This window comes from Mustela nigripes, chromosome 3 (genome assembly GCF_022355385.1).
Source record: "Mustela nigripes isolate SB6536 chromosome 3, MUSNIG.SB6536, whole genome shotgun sequence".
NCBI classification, from domain to species: Eukaryota; Metazoa; Chordata; class Mammalia; order Carnivora; family Mustelidae; genus Mustela; species Mustela nigripes.
The window spans coordinates 188,588,843-188,608,837 of record NC_081559.1 but is presented as its reverse complement, the minus strand read 5'-3'; the positions used below and the strand labels follow the sequence as shown (position 1 = coordinate 188,608,837).

The window sequence follows — 19,995 nt, the reverse complement described above, 5'->3', positions numbered from 1 at the left end:
ATCTATCTTTCTAGTAAGTATCAAGCACCCAGTCAAAGATAAATAAGGCACACACAGAGACCTGAATGGGATCCAGTAGAAACACCACCAGTGTTTTTGGAATCTGGTTATGCCAGATTGCTGTTTTTCCTCCTTGAGGAAAACCTTATGATTGCCACAGTAATTGTAGATATTAAATTATGAGACACAGATTATAAAACAATGTTTTGGTATGAGATCTCCCAGAAGTGGAACTCAATATAGAGATGTCAGTACAGCAGTTTACTTGGGTGGTAAGGGACTGCCAGCTAGCTACCCCAGTGGGAAAGCTCTAGGAGATACTGCAAATAACTCTGCCTAAAGGGGGAATGATCTAGGATAGCACTACACTAACCCTGAGAACCTTTTGTTGATGGCTGTGCCCTGTAATGGGGGTGGGAGGAAAGGGGTGATATTAATCCCCAGCACTCTGAACTACTGCTGGCAAGAATAACCATGACTCTTTCATGTCAATGGAGGATATTTCCCACTGAGACTATCTCTAGCAAGATTGTAAAAGAATATTTTCATTTCTTTTGAAACATCATTATCATCCTTGATGTTTGTCCTAACTTAATAAAATATCATTTTCAATTTTAGGCTGTTGTGTGAAGATGATCATCCATAGGGAGCTGTCAGATAAGATTGCATTAACAAGTATAAAAGAATTTTGGAGGAACCATTTGATAGTTAGATTTATTCTACTTTTATTTCAAAGCCATGTAACTGTCTTATGCAACTGTCATATTGATTTTACATATAAATGTCAGTAATTGCACCTTCTAAAATTTTCCTCAGATTACTTGGGTATCTTTGGAATCAAAGCCAGTGTTCTTATCCTCCTTATTTTTCTGATCATTTTTTCCAAAATACAATTTCTTTTTTTTTTAAATTTTTGACCAGGTAGTATTTGAGAAAGAATGTAGTTCTATCTCCATGATAGTTCAAAAATGTTTAACTTATGCAGTTATTTCATCTCTTCAAAGGTTTTTAAATAATATGCTTCTGGTAATTTAAGTATTTTTTTAATATTGTAGATTAATCATCTTTCTTTAAATAGAAAAAAGATCTTTTCTTTCGAGAAATCTTTTTTATTAGACTCAGAGAATTACATGCTTCTCTTAGTAAAGTCAATAGAGCACAGTAGAGAAATAATGAAGTTATTAAAATATCAACAACGAATTTGGACATATATTAACTTCCTCTAGTGCTAGAGGAAAATTAAAAATTATATTGATTCTGAAGTTTATATTAATCTTTTTTGGGAGACAACCTCACATTTTCAAATGTTCAATACTAGAATTGTGGTTAACTAATAATTATAAACACCAGGAATATGTTAGAAGGTGGAAAATTTTCAGGTGATCAATTCCTCTTTAGTTGATATAGGAGTGGTAGAGGGTAAGTTGAGGGTAAGTTGAGGGTAAGTACTCATTGCTGAGTACTTCTCCCTCAGTAACTGGACTCAACTCCCCTCCCTTCCAGATCAGACAAGTGGTTCAGGTCACCATGGGCTGGAATCTAATGGACTTAGGCATTTCAGATATTACTTATGAGGCATGGGTGAAGACATCACATGCATATACTTAAGCACAATGCTGGTAGAGAAAAGACATGCTACACCCATAAATAAATTATATTGAAGTTATTCGTATCAGATGAGGGAAGTACTTAGCGCGTATCTGTTGCCACACGTGGAAGTAAGGCACTAGAACTCTGAAAAATTTCTGCCAAATTATGAAAAACTTCAGACAATTACTGGATTATTAATCAATTAAAATATTTATTGAATTCATCAAAGATTTATTAAGCACTTAGTATGAATAAAGCACCGTGTGAATTACTATGGAAGAGACAAAAAAGGAAGTGGGTCTCCTGTGGCCCTCTTTCGGTCTCCTCCCTGCTGAGTCTGACCTCCTCACACCCAGCTCTGCCCTCGCCCCAGTTCCTGAGTCTCCATTTCAAACAGGCTCAGGTTCTTCTTAACTAGCTTCCCTATCCTTCTGCTTAAATTTGAAATTCTGTGGCTCAGAGACTAGTGTCATAACTATGGGATCTCCTAAGGCTCCCCAAATGCCTTTTTCTTCAATTAGACTCAGCACCAACAGGGCCCAGCATGCATGAAGCTTCAGCTCTCATAGAACTCCTGCCTCTTCCCCATTTGTAGACATGAGACAGGAACAGTCATCTCTAGGGGTCTTTTCTATTAGTTCTATTAGTTCTGCAGTCGCCATCCATCTATTCACCCATTAATCCATTCATTCAGACGTTCCATATATTTTAATGAGCACTTCATTAAAATATATGTGTGTTCTCATAGGTTCTTAGAAATGCAAAGAGAAAGGAATATTTGCACTGCATTAGGTATCCAAGGGTATCTTCTTACAGAAGTAGGATTGAGTCTGTTATACCTCCTGTAATGTTGCTTGAACTGAAGACCCAAGGAGCCCGTCTCATTTCCCAGTCCTCGCTATCCCCGTTACCCCTCACCCATTAGGCCTCTGCTACTGAGAGGCTGTCATCTTTCTCCAGTATTTCAAGAGTCTTATAGAAACAGTTGTCATGGTTTTAAATGAGGTTTTTAAAATGGGTCAAAAATTTATTTTCCTTGGAAGAAGCAATGAAGATGATATAAAAAGAAAGCTGTATGATTTTTCAAACTTAGATTAAAACATGAAAATAGGGAAGTTGGGAGTGGGTAGAACAAGCATATGAACATTTCCACAGCCACCAAATATATATCTTGAACTTTTTTTGAGTATAGTTAACATATAATGTTACATTAGTTTCCGGTGTACAACTTAGTGATTTGGCAAGTTTATGCTATGTTAACCACACGTATGGCTCCCATCTCTCCCGTTACATCACTACTACAGTATCACTGATGGTATTTCTTGTGCTGTGTCTTTTATTTTCTTGAATTATCCCATTCCATAACTGGAAGGTTATATCTCTCACTCTCCTTCACCCCCTTTGCCCAAACCCTCACCCACCTTCCCCCAGCAACCATAAGTTTGTTCTCTGTATTTATAAGTCTGATTCTGCTTTTTGTTTGCTTATCCATGTGTTCTTTTCTAGATTCCATTGATGAGTGGAATCGTATGGTATTTGTCTTTCTCAGTCTGACTTATTTCACTTAGCATAATATCCTCTAGGTCCACTTATTTTGTTTCAAATGGCATGATCTTAACCTTTTTCTGGCTGTGTAATATTCCACGACATATACATACCACATTTTTCTTATCCTTTTGTCTGTTGATGGACATTTATGTTGCTTCCATGTTTTGGGTACTTTTTGTTTTGTTTTAAGTAGGCTCCACGACCAGCAGGTAGCCCAACACAAGGCTTGAACTCACAACCCTGAAATCAAGACCTGAGCCAAGATCAAGAGTTAGACATTTAACTCACTGAGCTGCCCAAGTGCCCCCATGCCTTGGCTATTGTAAATAATACTATAGTGAACATAGGGGTGAACATATCTCTTCAAGTTAGTGTTTTCATTTTCCCTGGGTAAATACCCAATAGTGAAATTATAGGATCCTATGGCATTTCTATTTTTAATTTTTTGAGGAAACTCTATACTGTTTTCCATGGCAGCTGTGTTAATTTGCATTCCCACCAACAGTGCATGAAGGTTCCTATTTCTCCACATCTTGGCCAACACTTGTTGTTTTTTTTGTCTTCTTGATTTCAACCATTCTAACAGGTGTGAGGTGATAGCTCATTGTAGTTTTGATTTGTATTTCCCTGATGATAAGTGATGTTGAGCATCTTTTCATGTGTCTGTTGGCCATCTGCATGTCTTCTTTGGAGAAGTATCTATTCAGGTCCTTTGCCCATTTTTAAATTGAATTGTTTGTTTCTTTGGTGTTGAGTTCTTTATATATTTGGGGTATTAACCCCTTACTGCATATGCCATTTGGAGATACCTTCTTCCATTCAGTAGCTTGCCTTTTAGTTTTGTTGGTGGTTTCTTTTGCTGTGCGAAAGCTTTTTATTTTGATGAAGTCTCAATAGTTTACTTCTGTTGTTGGTTTCCCTTGCCTCAGGAGACATCTAGAAAAATGTTGCCATAGCCAGTGTCAGGTAAATTACTGCCTGTGCTGTCTTCTAGGATGTTTATGTTTTAAGGTCTCACATTTAGGTCCAACAGTACACTGTGTTCATGTTGAAATTTAATATAAATATTTTCATGGAAAATTAGTAGAATTAACATGTGTAAGTTACAAAGCATTACAGAAAATAAATGCAAACAAAAGTCAAAACAGTTAGGAACAGAGGAAGGAAACATAAAATCAGAAAATTTGTAAGACAGTAACAGATACAAAATCCATTATGCTAGTTCACAAGAACACACCTGAAACTAAAAGACCCAAGATATATGTAAAGAAAAGAATGAACACAGCTTTAGTAAGTGAATGTAAGCAAAATTTATAGACTACTTATGGCAAAATGATTATCAGACATGATAGAATTTAAAGCAAAGAAGCACAAAATGGAATAAAAATTCTATAGTAATAAAAATATTGCATAAAATAAAGATCCAGTTGCCTTATATTCATCATAATGTATATTATTTAAGTGTGTAAAGCACAAGGCCTTATAAACATAAGGACAAATAAACAGAATCAGCTCCACTAGAAGATTTATGACCACATTCTGTCTTTGATAAATATGATCAACAAAAACTTGAGACCATTTATTATTTGAATATACTTAAGATAACTTTAAAAGCTCATAATAGAGAAAACCTATGAAAACCTCATTTTCATTTCCAAAAGAAAAAATTGTAGACATTACATTTAACTACCAGTCATTAAAAACAATATTAAGCATAAAATACAGGGTAAACCAATAAATAAATTGAGAAATTCAAAATGCTATCCTGAAATGTTATTAAACTTCAAAGGAAATAAAAAACAGGAAAGGAAAAATAAAAGGAAAGTAAAAAATGTAAAACTTAGCAGATTGCATAGGCTTTGGAATCAAAGACATTTTATGTGAACCTGTCAAATGACAAGCAAACTGAATGCATAAATCAGCACGACTGATTTCAAATGGCCAAATAAGCCCCTAATTTCTTTCTGCAGACTTGCTCTTGCCATAGTCATTCCTGTCCTAGAAGATGGCACCAGCATATACTCAGTTGTCCAAGTCAAAGATTGGAAGTCATCCCCGATTTACCTCCTGCCGTCACACAGCCACCCGGTCAGAACTACTACCCAAACATATCCTGGATTCTGTTACTCCCTTCTGTCTCCCCACCTCACCCTTGCTCCTGCCCTTGTCATCTCCCTGCCGGACCACTTCATACAGGCCTCTCCCTGTTTTTCCTGCTTCTGGTGCTTTTCATCTTTTGATTTCTTCCTCATACAAAAGCTAAAGTCACCTTTTTAAAACATGAATCAGATCATTTTATTCTTGTGCTTAAAGCCCACCAATGGCTGGCTTTCCCTATAAATGTGGCTTGTGTAAATGAATCGCATGCAGAAAAGCCTCAAAGCAGTGGGATCAGTAAGTCTGTTTCCAAAACTTGTCTGATCCTAAGAATCACCTGGAGAGAGGTTATTAAAAAACTAGATTCCCAGGCCACTATCTGCAGATTCTAATTAGATGTTGTGGAAATGTGTGTTGTAACAAGTACCTGGAGGTGTGAGAAACATGGAGTAAATCAGTTAAGGGTCTAATAAAAAATCAGGAAATACTTAAGTACTGGAAAAGTATACAGGAGATTTATACAGCAGTGTACTTTATAGGAGTAAATCAGGAAATGTATTACATGGGTGACAGAAGATCTAGGATGCCAAAGAAAGGAGAGTAAGACCACCCAGAAACATGGAACATCAGGTGGCTACCTCTACTCCCAGGACCGAGGGAGGAGGTGCTATTGGCGGAAACCATGCACCAGTGTCACCTGGAAGAAACCAGACCTGTGGAGACCTCTTGGGCAGCCACAGAGGAGACTCTACCTCCGCTGAACAAGTCATCGTTACAGACAGGGACTGTGGGAGAGGCACCTGGGTCCTCTTTCTTAGTCTGCCAGCTTCCCTTCTGTGCTTCCCCTTGGCCGCACTCAGCTGGAAGCCATGTGACATGGGAAGCTGAGTGATGAACCCTGGAGGTCCATCTCCCTGATCTGTATAGAGCAGAGCAGAAACAGGACAAGTGCATACAACAGCAAACAGGCTCAGCGCCTGTGTGGTGAGTTTGGATTCCATATCACAGCCTCACAAAAATACCGCAGAAGCCTCTCCTGAAGAGTGTGAAAGTCAATTATCAACGCTAAATTCTTTTAACAGCCGATCTCCATTTGAACTTTCCTATTCTCCACACAGGGGCAAATTGTGAGTGATGCATTGTGCTTCGTGCAAATGATGCCTTTTAAGAGGATGTGTAAGTGCTCTGTGAGCCTGAATGCAGAGTCTAAAACCTCCTTCATGGGGGACAGCAGGAAGCTAGAGAAATGTACACACATCTGGAGTAGACAGGCAAACAGAAGCCCAGAAGAACAGATTAGTTAGACAATAATTTATATGGCAGTATTTTGACAATAATTGGATGACCAAGACACATGTTCACAGAGTTCCCAACAAAATTGCATGTTAGAAGTACTTTCAAAATAAAGTTTGGGTTGAGGGAGGGAGAAATTTAACTGTAATATTTTAAAAAGTATATTTTTATCTCATGATGAAAGAAACACTTTCTTTCAAAAACTAACACTCCCCTAGACTTAATCACTTTGTTAACATCACACGCTTTGACTAATGAAAATAAAGAGTACATTAAGAATGTTGCTGTTTTGCTGAGTTGGGGGGAAAAATGCAGAGATTTCCATCACCTCCTGTGCAAAGTTCAAGCACCTTAAAATAGTCTCCTGAAACCTGACCTCTGCCTGGTTCTTCACATTGTTTCCAGCTATTATCTGCCCAGTATTCTGTACTAGTTTATGTGGTCATTTACCTTCTTGTCTTTACTCAGGCTTTCTTTCTCTCCCTCTAGTGTTCTTCATTCCCACATAATCTCCATCTTCTGGCAGATTCCTGCTTATTCTTTAAAATTCATATCAAACTCACAGCCTCCAGGAAGCCTTCCCCATGTCATCAGGATACATCCCTCCCTCCCCTGGGCTTCCACACTAGTATATCTATCAGTTGCACTTTCTCCAGTGTGTTTTAATTGCTTATGTGTCTTTATCTAACCTGAGATGATCAGGGATAATTTTTCAATCTATCATTTCATGTCTACCACTTAATCCTATGTTTGGCATATAGTAGATGCTCAGTAAATATTCCTTGAGAAGATTTGATGGAGGTAATAGTTGAAACTATGGTACAGGTGAAAATATAAGAAAAGAGAAATTTACTTCTGATTTTCCCAAAGACTGTAAGAATCCAGGGTAAATTCAAAAGAAAAAGTTAGAAGTTTGATTGTTTTATATTTTGTTCCTCGATAATTATTTCTAGTTAGATTACTTGTTCTTCATCCATGTGCTCTTTTAATTTATCAAGTCTTCATCTAAAGTGGAGTGACTGTTTGCTCATTCATATTCAGCCTTATATAAATAACAAGTTGAACCATGTGAAATCACTGTTTTGTAGGTCAAAAATAGTTAGGTATTTGTAATTTCTATGGTTCAACCTGAAGATAAGGATTGAGAGCTGGGTTTCTCTCTTTTGTGTCTGTTTCTTGAATTTTACCCAGCACACCCAGTCTGGATTTCATCATCTTAGTGATGAAACTTTCTAGAGTTGGGAAAGCAATGATATGCATTTTGTTAAAGTAGAGGTAAATGGAAAAAAACTGATTCATGGAATATTCCTCAGCCATGAAAAAGAATGAAATCTGGCCACTTGCAATGATATGGATGGAACTAGAGGGTGTGATGCTAAGCCAAATAAGTCAGTCAGAGAAAGATAAATACCATATGATTTCACTCATATGTGGAATTTAAGAACTAACACAGATGAACTTGCGGGGGGAAGAGAGGCAAATGGTAGAACAGCCTCTTACTCTGAAGAACAAACTGAGGGTTGCTGGAGGGAGGGGGCGGATGGGCTAGAGGGAGGAAGAGCATTAAGGAAGGCACTCGTTTGGATGAATTCTGGGTGTGGCGTGTAAGTGACCAATCACTAAATCCTACTCCTGAAACTAATATTATACTGACTGGAATTTAAATAAAAACTTGAAACAAAAAATAAACTATTAAAAAAAAAAGGATGTGAGGGTGATCAGACTAGGACATCTGTCACTCCATTTATTGCCAGGGTTGATTGGGTGGCCAGGTGGTGTTCCCTTCCTCCCTCACTGCGCCCTGTGCATCCCCCCCAAAGCTGCAGGCTCCGTGGAAGAGAATGACTCTCCCTGATAGAGGAGAGGGTAAAGGAATATCTGTGCTCCCCTGCTGGGTCTTCCAAACAAGCTCTCAAGGCCCATTTTTAGGAGAACATAGGCTAGTCATGTTTCCAAGACTCCAGACATATCCACATGAGGTGCTGCATGTGGCAGTTTGCCTTTCTTTAATAAATGAAATGAAATGAAATGAAACGAAATGAAATGAAATAAAAATAGTAGAGAGAGATTGCCTCAGTGCTGGGTGCTGCCCCAGGAAGTTATGAGACTCCATCCCAGGGTAGGATTTCAGCAAAAGCTGGAAAGTCATATGCCAGGAAAGCCTTAGAAAGGACATTTGCCTTCTATAGAAAAGGGGACTTGGTTACTACCTCCATGTTCACTCTCAACTTTCAACTGCATGAAATTGCATGACTCTATGAGAATTAAAGTAATATCACATCATTAAAACGTTAATTTGTACCTCAGTGCCTGTCCCACAATTGAATTTTCAGGAAGCTGATTACATTTCTTTCTATGGATTCAGGAAACCATTATTCCTCATGATCTAATTTATTGAATATATTTTGGCCTTTACAGCTTGTCCATCAGTCATCCCTAAACACACTTAGTACAAATGATTAAAATGTTAGTGTTGATGAACATCACTTCCTAGAGGAAGAGCAATGCAGGTACAGTAGGAAAACAACCAGCAAGTTTTCAGGACCTGAACCTGCGATCCTCTGCTGGGGGAGATCAGAGGTGTTTTACCTGCTGTTAATATAATAACGGTGTTAGGATGAATTTTCATGTTAATATGAATGTTGGGGGTCAATATTTTTCTTACTGATCTCTTAGTTCCTCCTAACTTTTAAACTTAAAAGAATCTTTGGAACTAAATAAGCTGAAAATATCTTTTAAAAATAAGAAACACATTTAGATTCTGGTGCACAGCAAATTCTCTGTGAAGAGAAGTTCCAAATTTGTGATTCTATTTGCATTTCCATAAACACAGTGAATCTTTGTCTGAGCTTATTATGTGACAAATAACAGTGTTAGAAATGGGGTGTTTTAAGACTTTAATTATGCATATGCTCCCATTCTTGTTAGTGCATTTACAATGTGAAGCAATACAAAATTTGTACTTTTGGCTCAAGAGCTTTTTTCTTAAAACTGACAATTTAATGATTTTTTTAACTAACATTGGCCTCATTTAATGTAATTAAAATATTAAAAAATAAAAAAATATTGCAAAGGTACCACTGCTCCCTGGGAACAGATCTGAGATGGAGAGGAGTGTGCAGCATGTTTCTGAGGGCATGCCTTGGGACAGCCTCCTGTGAGGGGGAGGGAAGAGCTGAGCCAGGAGCAGGATCAATTTGGGACCTAGGCTCCAAGTTCTCCCACTTTCATAAGGGTACCAGTTCTCTGGCATGTTGAGGAAGGGGCAGAGACTTCCAGAACTGTAAAGACCACATAGTCAAGGACCAGAGATGAATTAGGAGTAACTGGTATGGATGGATGTCCTTCACCCTGAAGAAGAATTGGGCAGTCCACATATGCATTTGAGGCTTACAGTAACTGTGTTCCTCTCTCTCTGGCTTGGTCAGTTAAAATTACTGAAATTTAAATACAATTAAACCTTTAAGCTCAGGTGCTCTAACCATATTTCAAATGTTTGGGAACAACATGTTGGGCTGTACAGAACATTTCCATCATTGCAGAAAGTTCCAGTGGACAGTGCTGCTCCACCCAATGGTGCAGCCACATCTCCCAGAGGTCCTCCTGCCTCTCTAAGACACTGCAGGAAGAAGGGGCCAGTTTCATTACCCTGACATCTGCAACCTCTCCCTCTGCTCCCCTCAACTGGACTTGTCTCTGTTTAATGCCCTCAGTTGTGTCTTTTCTTTCATGTTTGATATTAATATGGCTTAATAAACCAGAACCAGGCTCAGTAGCTACTGAACGTTTCCGTGTCCTCAAGGATAGGCCAGGAAGGTGGGGAAACTATTTGTATTCATCACACTAGTTCAGTTAAAGAAAAAGAAGAAAACTCAGTTAAGTTTTCATATTAAAATAGTGTAAACACATACCTCACCAACATTAACATCCGAAAATATAGCATCAGTCATTAGCCAACAAGAAATTAATGGAAGACAAAATTTTGACATTAATAGATTTTAAAACATAGCAAATAAACCATGTTAGAATCAATTTCCTCAAAAACAAAACAAAACAAAACAAATAAAAACCAACAACAAAAACAAAAAACGTGTTTGATGATAATAGAATCTGCTTCATTGGGCAAAACTTTCCATGAGTCACCTCCTGTAATTATTCAGTAAGTGTTGCATTGGTAGCTTTAGTTGATGATTCTTCCACAGTATTCTTCTATAAGTTTTTGTTCTTCAGAATACCTCTTTTAACAAACTCTTCCAGACTTGAAATGTAGTATCCTTGGTCCCTGCAGTAGTCACTGCTCTTTCTTCCTAGGGTCTCAGCACAAGACTGGCCATGTGTGGTACTTACAGGTATTTTTTTTGTTCAGTAGACACACCAAAAGGGTCGGGTTCTACCAGATCTTTCCTTTCTGCATCACACAGAGGTCCTCCCTCATATGAGTTCTATGGGAAGGTAAGGGCACGCTCCTCTGCGTAAGGGAGCGGCACAAAAACACACCCACAGATGGACTGAATTGTTGTCAAATATGATAGATAAATACACAACTGTCTAAAACACTGGTTCTTATACCAAAACATAGAAGGGAGAGATGGTTCTCCCTCAAGCATTCACCTCCCCAAATTTGATTCTATCATCCCTCGGGTTAGGATTCATTACTACATTTCTTCATTCACCATTCATTTCCTAAAACATTTTGTTTTAGGAACACTTCCTAAAACATTATGTTTCCATAAAACATTCATGTGAAAAACAATGGGATAGGCTTTCTGGGACTCTAACCAATAGGACATGCAATCAAGAATTGCTAGTCAAATGGGAAACAGATTACCTCATCTAGTAATTGGATTAAGTGGCCAGCACTCTGATGCAGAGGTTTGGTAAAACTTGGATTAGAGAATCTGCCTTAAGATTGACGCTACCTTAGGGCTCCTGATTGTCTTCCCAAACACTGACGGCGAGTCCAACATGCTTGCCTGAGCTGGCAGATGAGAGTGGGATGGTGACCAGACCCTCGAATTCCAAGCCTAGTCTGTTCCTTCATGGATCTGACCACTCCTGTCACTAAGAAAAGTCTAAGGCCCAAAAGAGAAAGGGCAGTAGATGCCCCTCACCAGCAGAGGAGGAGTGACCCTGCACACCAGTGAAATGTGGCCAGTAAGTTGAAGTACTTTTTCCCTAAAGAAAAATGATTATGTTGGGAGGGGGAATGTACATATGCCAGACCTCTCCCTTCCCTGGAAAGAAAAGGCAGAGGCCCCCATCTTGGTTAGTGGACCAAAACAACACGAGTAGAGGAGTTTTAAAATTCCTTTTCTCCACCTACAAATAATCCTTCTCTCAGGAATACTGGAGGGAGGGGTTAAATAGAACACGTGAACTGCCTCATGTTGGCAGGCATATGTCCAGCGTGGTGTCTGGGTCTAGTAAGTGGTCCCATGTTCTCTTCTGCCCCCACACGTTTGTACCTATGAGCTTCCGAAGGGAAGGTGCTGGGTGTGAATAATCTTTGCTGTATGTTTGTTAAATTAAATCAATCAGTTTCATTTGTTGAGAACCCAACATGCTTAGCACTGAGCTTATTTGGTTTAAAGGAAGTGGAAGAATTATAGAATTTTTACAGAATTTTTTATACCCAAAACAAGCATTCGAGCTCATACCTCATGGGGTCCGATGTGCCGGGAAGGTAGGGATTTGAGCTTCCAGCTCAGTGTGCTTCCTGCTGCAACATGTGTGTGGGAGTGGGACAGCTCAGGGGCAGTGTCTCTGCCACATCTCTATCCTCACCCACTCTCCCAAGCCGTGTCTGGCATGTTGCTTTCAGAAAATATTTGTTACATGAATTGATTCACTGTATTCCCCCTGCTTGTGGCTTTGCAGGAGTATTGTACACAGATTCAATTTGTGATACAACTTTTCTATGCCACATACAGGGGCTTAAATTAGACTCTTTTATGGAATATGTAGCAAAAATTAAAATGTTTTAGCTTCTTAAAAATATATAGATAGTGTATGTTTTTGAAGATATATCAAAGAGTAATGTATCACCTAGCACGTGTTGTATTTTCATTTCAGGTAGACGGAGTAATCACAGGTCGGCAACAAACATCCAAATCTGAGAAAAGTACCTCGGACAGCAGCAGAGAGCGCCCAAACAGAAGGTACTACCTCCCCAGCTCTCTTAAGCTTCATTATAGTTCTCTTCATTGTCACTTGCTGTCTAGAATACACCTTCCCTAAAAGATAGAGTTATTTAAAATTTACAAACGATTCCTGCTGTGAATTTTAATGTTTCTTCCCAAAATGTAGACTCTCGATTTATAGGGCTCTTGATCCCTAAAAAACAAATCTGTGTATGTACGGGCCCCAGTTACTTGTGACGATGTTAAGAGTGGTGATGTCAGCACCAGTGACTGCTAATATTGACTGAGTGACCTTGTATCAGGCACTGTTCTGTGTGCTTCACCCATATTAACACACTCCATCCTCCCCGGTTTCATCCTCAGTTTACGGATGGGGCAAATGGAGAAGAGAAGTTTAGGATGTCTGAAGGTCGGGTAGCCATGACATGTTGGGACAGCTCTGCTGAGTCCTGTGCATAATGCTGCTCAGGCTGCCCATGGTCTGTATGTCACTTCACAGATCCTAAAACTCTCAGGGCTGCAAGAGCCAAAAGGCCCCATCATGTGCCCTCCTGTCAACCTCCTACTCACAGGTCATCTGTGAGCCTCTGCATCAGCTTCTTTCCCTTGGCTCCCTCCCTGATCTCCATGCTCCCCCGTGGCAGGAAGCCTCTCCTCCATTCCCACTGAATACTCTAGCTCTGCCACCTGAAGACCCTCAGAACAAAGCCCAGCTCCTGTGAGCAGTGACCTCTCTCACAGTATTCTGGACAAAGCCCTCCTCATTTTAGTTCTTCCTTAGAATGCACATCCCAGGCCTTTCGACTTTCCTTCTACTTGTCATGATTTCCAGACTCTTACCATCCAGATGGCAAAATCTATTTTGAACTCAGGCAAACTATCTTTGTGATACAAATGTATATGCTGAAATTATCATCACAAAAATACCTGAACAAGAGCTATATTTACATCTTGCATAATACAAGCACTCAGGCATTCGTATTCTGAGTCAACGGTGGAAGTTTTGTGGACTTTCACACATGGGGTTTGTCTAAACAACAGGTGTGGAGTTGAATTCCTTTTGAAAGGTGGGCTGCTGGTTTTAACCTTGGAGACCCACTCTTGTATTTCCTAGTTTAGTGGCTTCCATTGTCAGATATGTGCGTAAATTACAGAGATTCAGGGGTATTATGCTATTATGAATATTATGCTATTATGAATAATGTGAATAAATGAATGTTATGCCATCATGAATATGAATGGTCATAACTGATCTCCAGCAGCATCCACACATGTAAGGAGGGCGAATCCAGTTTGTGAAGAATTGCAGGAATGGGAAGCCAAGTCATGACAAACACCGTGGAGCTCGTTTTCAGATCCTGGGGAGATCACCTGTATGGTGATTACTTCCTACATTACATTTGCAAAGTCTCTCTTGTTTTTTGGTGTTTTTGTTTTTGTTTTTTCTGAGAAATAATCACCTTCCAACTCTGCATAACATATCTATGTGAAGGTTGTTCATGGCACTCCTTAATCACTGACAAACTTCACCATCCATTTCACCTCAGCCCCTGGATGGGCGATCCCATGAAACAAACAGCTGTCTATGGAGGCTGTATGTGGGAACGGGGTCAGGCAGCTGTGACTTTGAGGGAGAGGAGGATGGCAGACCCAGAGATACACCTCTCAAAGCCAGAGTGGCCCTTTCCTCTTGCTATGCAGACAGAGTGACTGGAGGGGAAGATCAGTGGAGTAAGGTTGTGGTCACGGGCACCAGAGGGCATCAGGTTTTGTGGGAAAGGTAATTGATTCTGTGAACTCTTGTGGTCCCATGACACTGTCTGATCAAGGGGGACACATAACTTGCTCAGAATGGGTTTATTGAGTGTTGAGTGCCTAGTCTGTGCTATATGATACTCTCCATCACCTGTCTTTCATCTTCAAAATAACTACAGGAGAAATTGGGTTATTCCTAATGGGCTGAGGTTCAAAGAGATTTATTTGCCCAAGATTACAAAGTTGCTAAGTGCCAGAATTATAAATCTTAGTCGATTCTTGGGCTTGGTGTCTTTTTTTTTTTAATAGACTTTTTTCTTTAGAGCAGTCTAAGTTCACAGAAAAATTGAGTGAAAAGCACAGAGATTTCCCATATGTCCACAGCCCCCACTCATGCACAGGCTTCCCCACTGTCAACATCCGCCCAGAGTGGTACATTTGTTACAACTGTTGAGCCTACATTGAAGCACATCATTATCACCCAAAATTCATAGTTTACATTAAGATTCAAACTCAGTGTTGTTCATTCTGTGGGTTTTGACAAATATACAATGACATGTATCCACTGTCATAGTATCATACAGAGTCGTTTCACTGTCCTAAAAATAACTGTGCTCACCCATTCATCCCTCTCCCTCGTCCCCACCAGCACCCCTGGCAAATAGTGATATTTTTACTGTCTCTTTAGTTTTACCTTTTCCATAATGCCCTAGAGTTGGAATCATATAATATGTAGCCTTTTCAGATTGGCTTCTTTCACTTAGTAATATACACTTAAGGTTCCTTCATGACTTTCCATGACATGATAGTGTCTTTCTTTTTAGTGCTGAATAACATTCCATTATCTGGATGGACCAAAATTTATTTATCCATTTGTCTACTGAAACACATCTTAGTTACTTCCAGTTTTGAGGAATTATAAATCAAGTTGCTGTAAACACGGTGTGTAGGTTTTTGTGTGGACATAAGTTCTCAGCTCCTTTGGGCAAATACTGAGAAGTGCGACTGCTGGATCGCATGGTTAAGGGTGTGTTTAGTTATGTAAGAAACTGCCAAACTGTCTTCCAAAATGGTGTACCACTTCACATCCCTGCTAGTAATGCATGAGAGTTCCTGTTGCTCCTCATTCTTGCCAGCATTTGGTGGTGTCAGTGTTCTGGACTTTGGCCATTCTAATATGCATGTACTTACATCTCCTTGTTGTTTTAATTTGCATTTCCCTGATGACATATGGTCTGGAGCATCTCTTCATTTGCTAATTTGCCAGCTGTACGTCTTTGCTGGTGAGGTGTCTGAGAAGGTCCTTGGGCCGTCTTCCAGTCACACTGTTTTCTTATTGTTGTGTTTGAGGAGTTCTTTGTATGTTTTGGATAAGAGTCATTCGTGAGATGTTTTTTGCAAATATTTTCTCCCAGTCTGTGGCTTGTCTTGTCATTCTCCCAAAATTGTCTTTCATGAGGCAAAAGTTTTTAATTTTAATGAAATCCGGCTTGTCAACTATTTCTCTCATGGATCATGCATTTCCTATTGTACCAATAGTGGTATGGCCATACCCAGAGTTGGTTAGCTCTTCTCCTGTGTTCTCTTCTAGGAATTTTACAGTTCTGCACTTTGTGTTTAGGTCAGTGATCCACTTGGAGTTAATTCTTATGAAGGCTGCGAGGCCTGTGTTTAGATTCATGTTAAATATACCCACATTGTATTAATTTTTTAAGTGTGTGGTATTTAAGTATGGTATTCAATGTAGAATGGAGAGGGATAGCAGGCATCTCTGATTGCCAACCCCAGAGGAAAAGTTCAACATTATACTATTAAATCTGAAACATTTTATTAGTTTCATAATTTATATTTTCATATTCAAAATCTGAAGTTTTTAGTTTCTATTTCTGTCCTTGTTGCTTCTACTGGTTCTCATGCAAAACACACCTTTTCCTTGGGTGCTTGTTAATTTTGATGGTGAGCTGCTCCATTGCCTTAGCAAATAGTTTAGGGGCTTCTCAGAAGCCTGGGAGGTGCTGAGCCAGGGAGCTTTGGCATGTGCTTGAGGCAGACCCTACCTGAAGGCACGGCTAGTTTGGAACCACTTCACTTTGAATTCAAGATCAGTGGTTTTTAACTATGACTGTGACAACTCAGCCCTTCTCTCTCCCACTCTCCTCACAGTCCCTGGGGCAGTGGGCAGAGTGGGTTTACTTCTCATTCTTTCTTACATGACAGAAAAGCCTTCTGATTGAGAAGGTGTCCTGTCAGACTGCCGACCTGGCACACTCAGGGCCTTGACCTCTGTTCCCAGACTTTTTAAGGCCACTTTAGGGGCTCAGAAAATACCCTCAGAGCAAAGGTGGCTTGAGGGATCCACTTCCTCCCTCCTTCCTCCTTTTACTGAATTCTGCCCTTACGGCTCTTTATTATCTTATCACATCTTTCATAATCTCCCTGATGCTTTCAGTGGGAGGTGGGAGTCTTTGGTCCAAATATGCTGGCCTTCCATATTACCAGAAGCAAGTCCTTTGCTTATGTTCTTTAATATAAGGAATCAATCTTTGATGTGTTTTATGCCTAGTGATTTTAGACCTTTTCTTTTCTTTTGTTTTCTTCCATGGTAATGAGAATATTCATTTTGCCTTCCAGTTATTCTTATTGGCCTCCAGTGGATCTGGTTTTGACAGTAAGATAGTGGGTAAAACTGGCGATGGGTATCTGTTGGCATCTGACATTGAGGGAGGAGCAGCAGGGGACAAAATCCCTCTCCTCTTTATTTTGGGATTAGTGTGATCTGCAGGTGCCTTTAGCCTATCTTCTTACTGTCTATTACCTGGAGACTCATGACCAATTAAAGTCCTGCGTGCAAATTCTTTCTCACAACATCTGAAGGGGTGAGTGGCAGATAACTGCCTCTGACTGGGTTCAGTGTTTATTGCTAAGATCCAGAGTTGTGGGCCAAGAGGTTCATGCCTGGAAGTAAGACAGGCTGCTTTTCCTCAAAGTCAGCATAATTATAATAGATGAATTTAGATAACCTACTTAATTAAGCCATAGATATGATAGCCTTTGAAATAAGAGCATGGAAATTAAAAAATAAAGCTCTACTTATTATTGACTATGGAAACTAATTTTCTACATAGTCCATAGTGTACAGTCTGGGTCTTTGGAATATTTGTGCTTCGTATTCTTGGTATACATTACACTTTCCTTTAGTGGGTCCGTGTGTATCCATCAGAATACTGAGGAAAATTAAAAACTCAAGTGCCTTCAAGTGTTTGAGGGCAAGGGCAACCAACAAGAAAGAGGTGGAAGGGTTACCAGAAAAACAGAGTTTACAGTCTCCTGAGAGGATTGACCCTCCCTTCCCCCAACATACATTGCATCTGAGGACATCAGTGTGGGGCTCCTGGATGAGGCCGACTGTGATTTTCTGTAGGTCAAAGATTTTAATTTTAGGATTGCGCAGTACCATAATTTTTCTTTTATTTATTTAACATGTATTTAGTAAAGCTATATACCAAAGATACAAGATGAAAAGGACAATATAATTGTTTCAAGAATACTGGTCTAGTAGGGAGATCAGACCAATAATGAGACAATTACATGATAATGTGATAAATGTTCTATTCAAGCTCTATGCTGCGCTGTGAGATGCTACCAGGAAACAAGCCTATTTGTGCAGACCATGGGATGGCTGGGCGTTGGAATAGGGGAGGCATGTAATATATTCTGCAGAATGATGACTGGATGACCAGTACAGTGATTCCAAAATAGTTTGGCCGATTATCAAAATCACTGGGGGAACTTGCTATAAATAGAGAGTGCTGGACCCAACCTCAGACCTATGGATTGAAAATGCCAGGGAAGCAGCCCAGTGACCTGTATTATCTAGAATTTTCTATACCATGGTGGTGTGGGACTCTTTCTTGTTGTGTTTTCATGTAATTGTTGCCAGAGGACTGGGCACCGACAGCAGGAGTGGGATCTTGTTGGGGAAGCTGGTGGACAGAGCTTTCTGGGCATCCGAATGCGTATAAATGCCCCTGCATGCAGGCTGGATCCGCCAAAGCAGCAGGGCCCAGGAGCCGGATTAGCTACAGTCAGGCATAAGACCTGCCCACAGTGGTCTGTGACCCATCCTGGCTGTGGGGTTTGCCTGCTGTATCATTTAGATATTCTCAGGTGAGGGGCACCTGGATGGCTTAGTTAGTAGAGCATGCAACTCTTGATCTCAGGTTGTGAGTTCAAGCCCCATGCGGGGGTAGAAATTGCTTAAAAATAAAATCTTTAAAAACGTAAATAAATACAGATTCTCAAGTGAGCAGAGTCTCCTAGCTGACCTCCCCTCACTGTCTGTGCAACAACAGCACTTTACTTCTCTACTCTTGGTCCTGGAAGGCTCTGAGCTACCTGAAACCACGGACAGTCTCTTATTCTTTTACTATGCTCTACGGGCATCTCTATGCTCTAATGATAGCACTTGCCGATATTTGCTGAATAAATGAATGAATGGGTTTGAAAGTTCATTTAAAATGGCATCTTAATTTCCTTTTGTCTCTTTTTGCTGTTGTAGAAGCAAGGAAATTGAGAAATTAGAAGTAGATCCTAGCAAGCATTCCTTCCCTGATGTGGCTAGCATAGTTCAAGAGAAAAAACACAGGCCCCGAAGAATTCAATCTGAACCCAAAATTACAGCAAGTGAAGAAGATCCTGAGTTTGAAGACAACCCTGAAGTGCCTCCATTGATTTGAAACATCAAGCTGTACCGACGGACCCACCAGACCCCATTCTGTTCATTGCAGAGTGTGTGCAGACCATTTATGGAGTAAACAAAGACTTATTTATCAATGTTACTATTCCAGTGTTTGAGCTTCTACTTTATACACTAATATTCTTAAACTAGTTTAAAATTCAAATGTATACCTTAAAATGCTATAACTCATTTGTCTATAATAAAATGCTCACTAGTGCAAATGTTCCATAAATCACAGAACTATTACATTAAGACGTTGATTTTCTATCACAGGACTGGCTGCTAATGCAGAGAGATGAAGTCAAAGATAAAAGGCCTGATTATTAAATTGGTACTTCAGCAAATTGGTCAAGCTCAGAAGTTAAAACTGTAATTTTGGATCAAATTGGTATGCTTTAATATGATTTTAGCAGTGTTTCAATTTTCTTCTCATGATTATTGGTGGTAATGCCTTGGAATGATGAAGAGGAGAATGAGCAGGGGTAGGAAGAGAGAATCTGTAAGGCTATAGATATAGGCTTGACATCCGCAAAATTAGGGGAGAAAGGTGGAGGGAGGGGGAAGGGGGATGGGCTAAATGGAGCCTCAGGAGACAGTGCAGCTCTCAGAGAACCCAGCCAGCCCAGCAGGAGCTCTAGCACAGGCGTCCACGTAAGGTGAACCTGTTGCATCAAGACGGCCAAGCCCAGCTACCCCTGCCATGTTTATGTCTTGGCAGGTAGCTCCAGGACCAGAGAAAGGCAGCTGGGGCTGGAGGCTTTTTGTACTCTGCACTCCTTGTGCAGGTTCTCTCTTGGGAAGAGCTAAACTGGGTGCCTCTGTTGTTCCACAAGA

The 19,995-nt window shown here is 40.0% G+C and overlaps 1 protein-coding gene across 2 annotated transcripts in view; it reads left to right on the top strand.

The window, feature by feature from the left end:
- DNAAF11 (dynein axonemal assembly factor 11) overlaps positions 1-19,382 on the top strand; it is a 70,818-nt gene extending 51,436 nt beyond the window's left edge. For both annotated transcript variants that reach the window (XM_059392967.1, XM_059392968.1), the window contains exons 11-12: positions 12,601-12,686; positions 18,982-19,382. In XM_059392967.1, the coding sequence (XP_059248950.1) occupies positions 12,601-12,686; positions 18,982-19,159 (264 nt within the window). In that variant the 3' untranslated portion in view covers positions 19,160-19,382. The remainder of the gene's footprint in view (positions 1-12,600; positions 12,687-18,981) is intronic.
- The last annotated feature ends 613 nt before the right edge of the window (positions 19,383-19,995 follow it).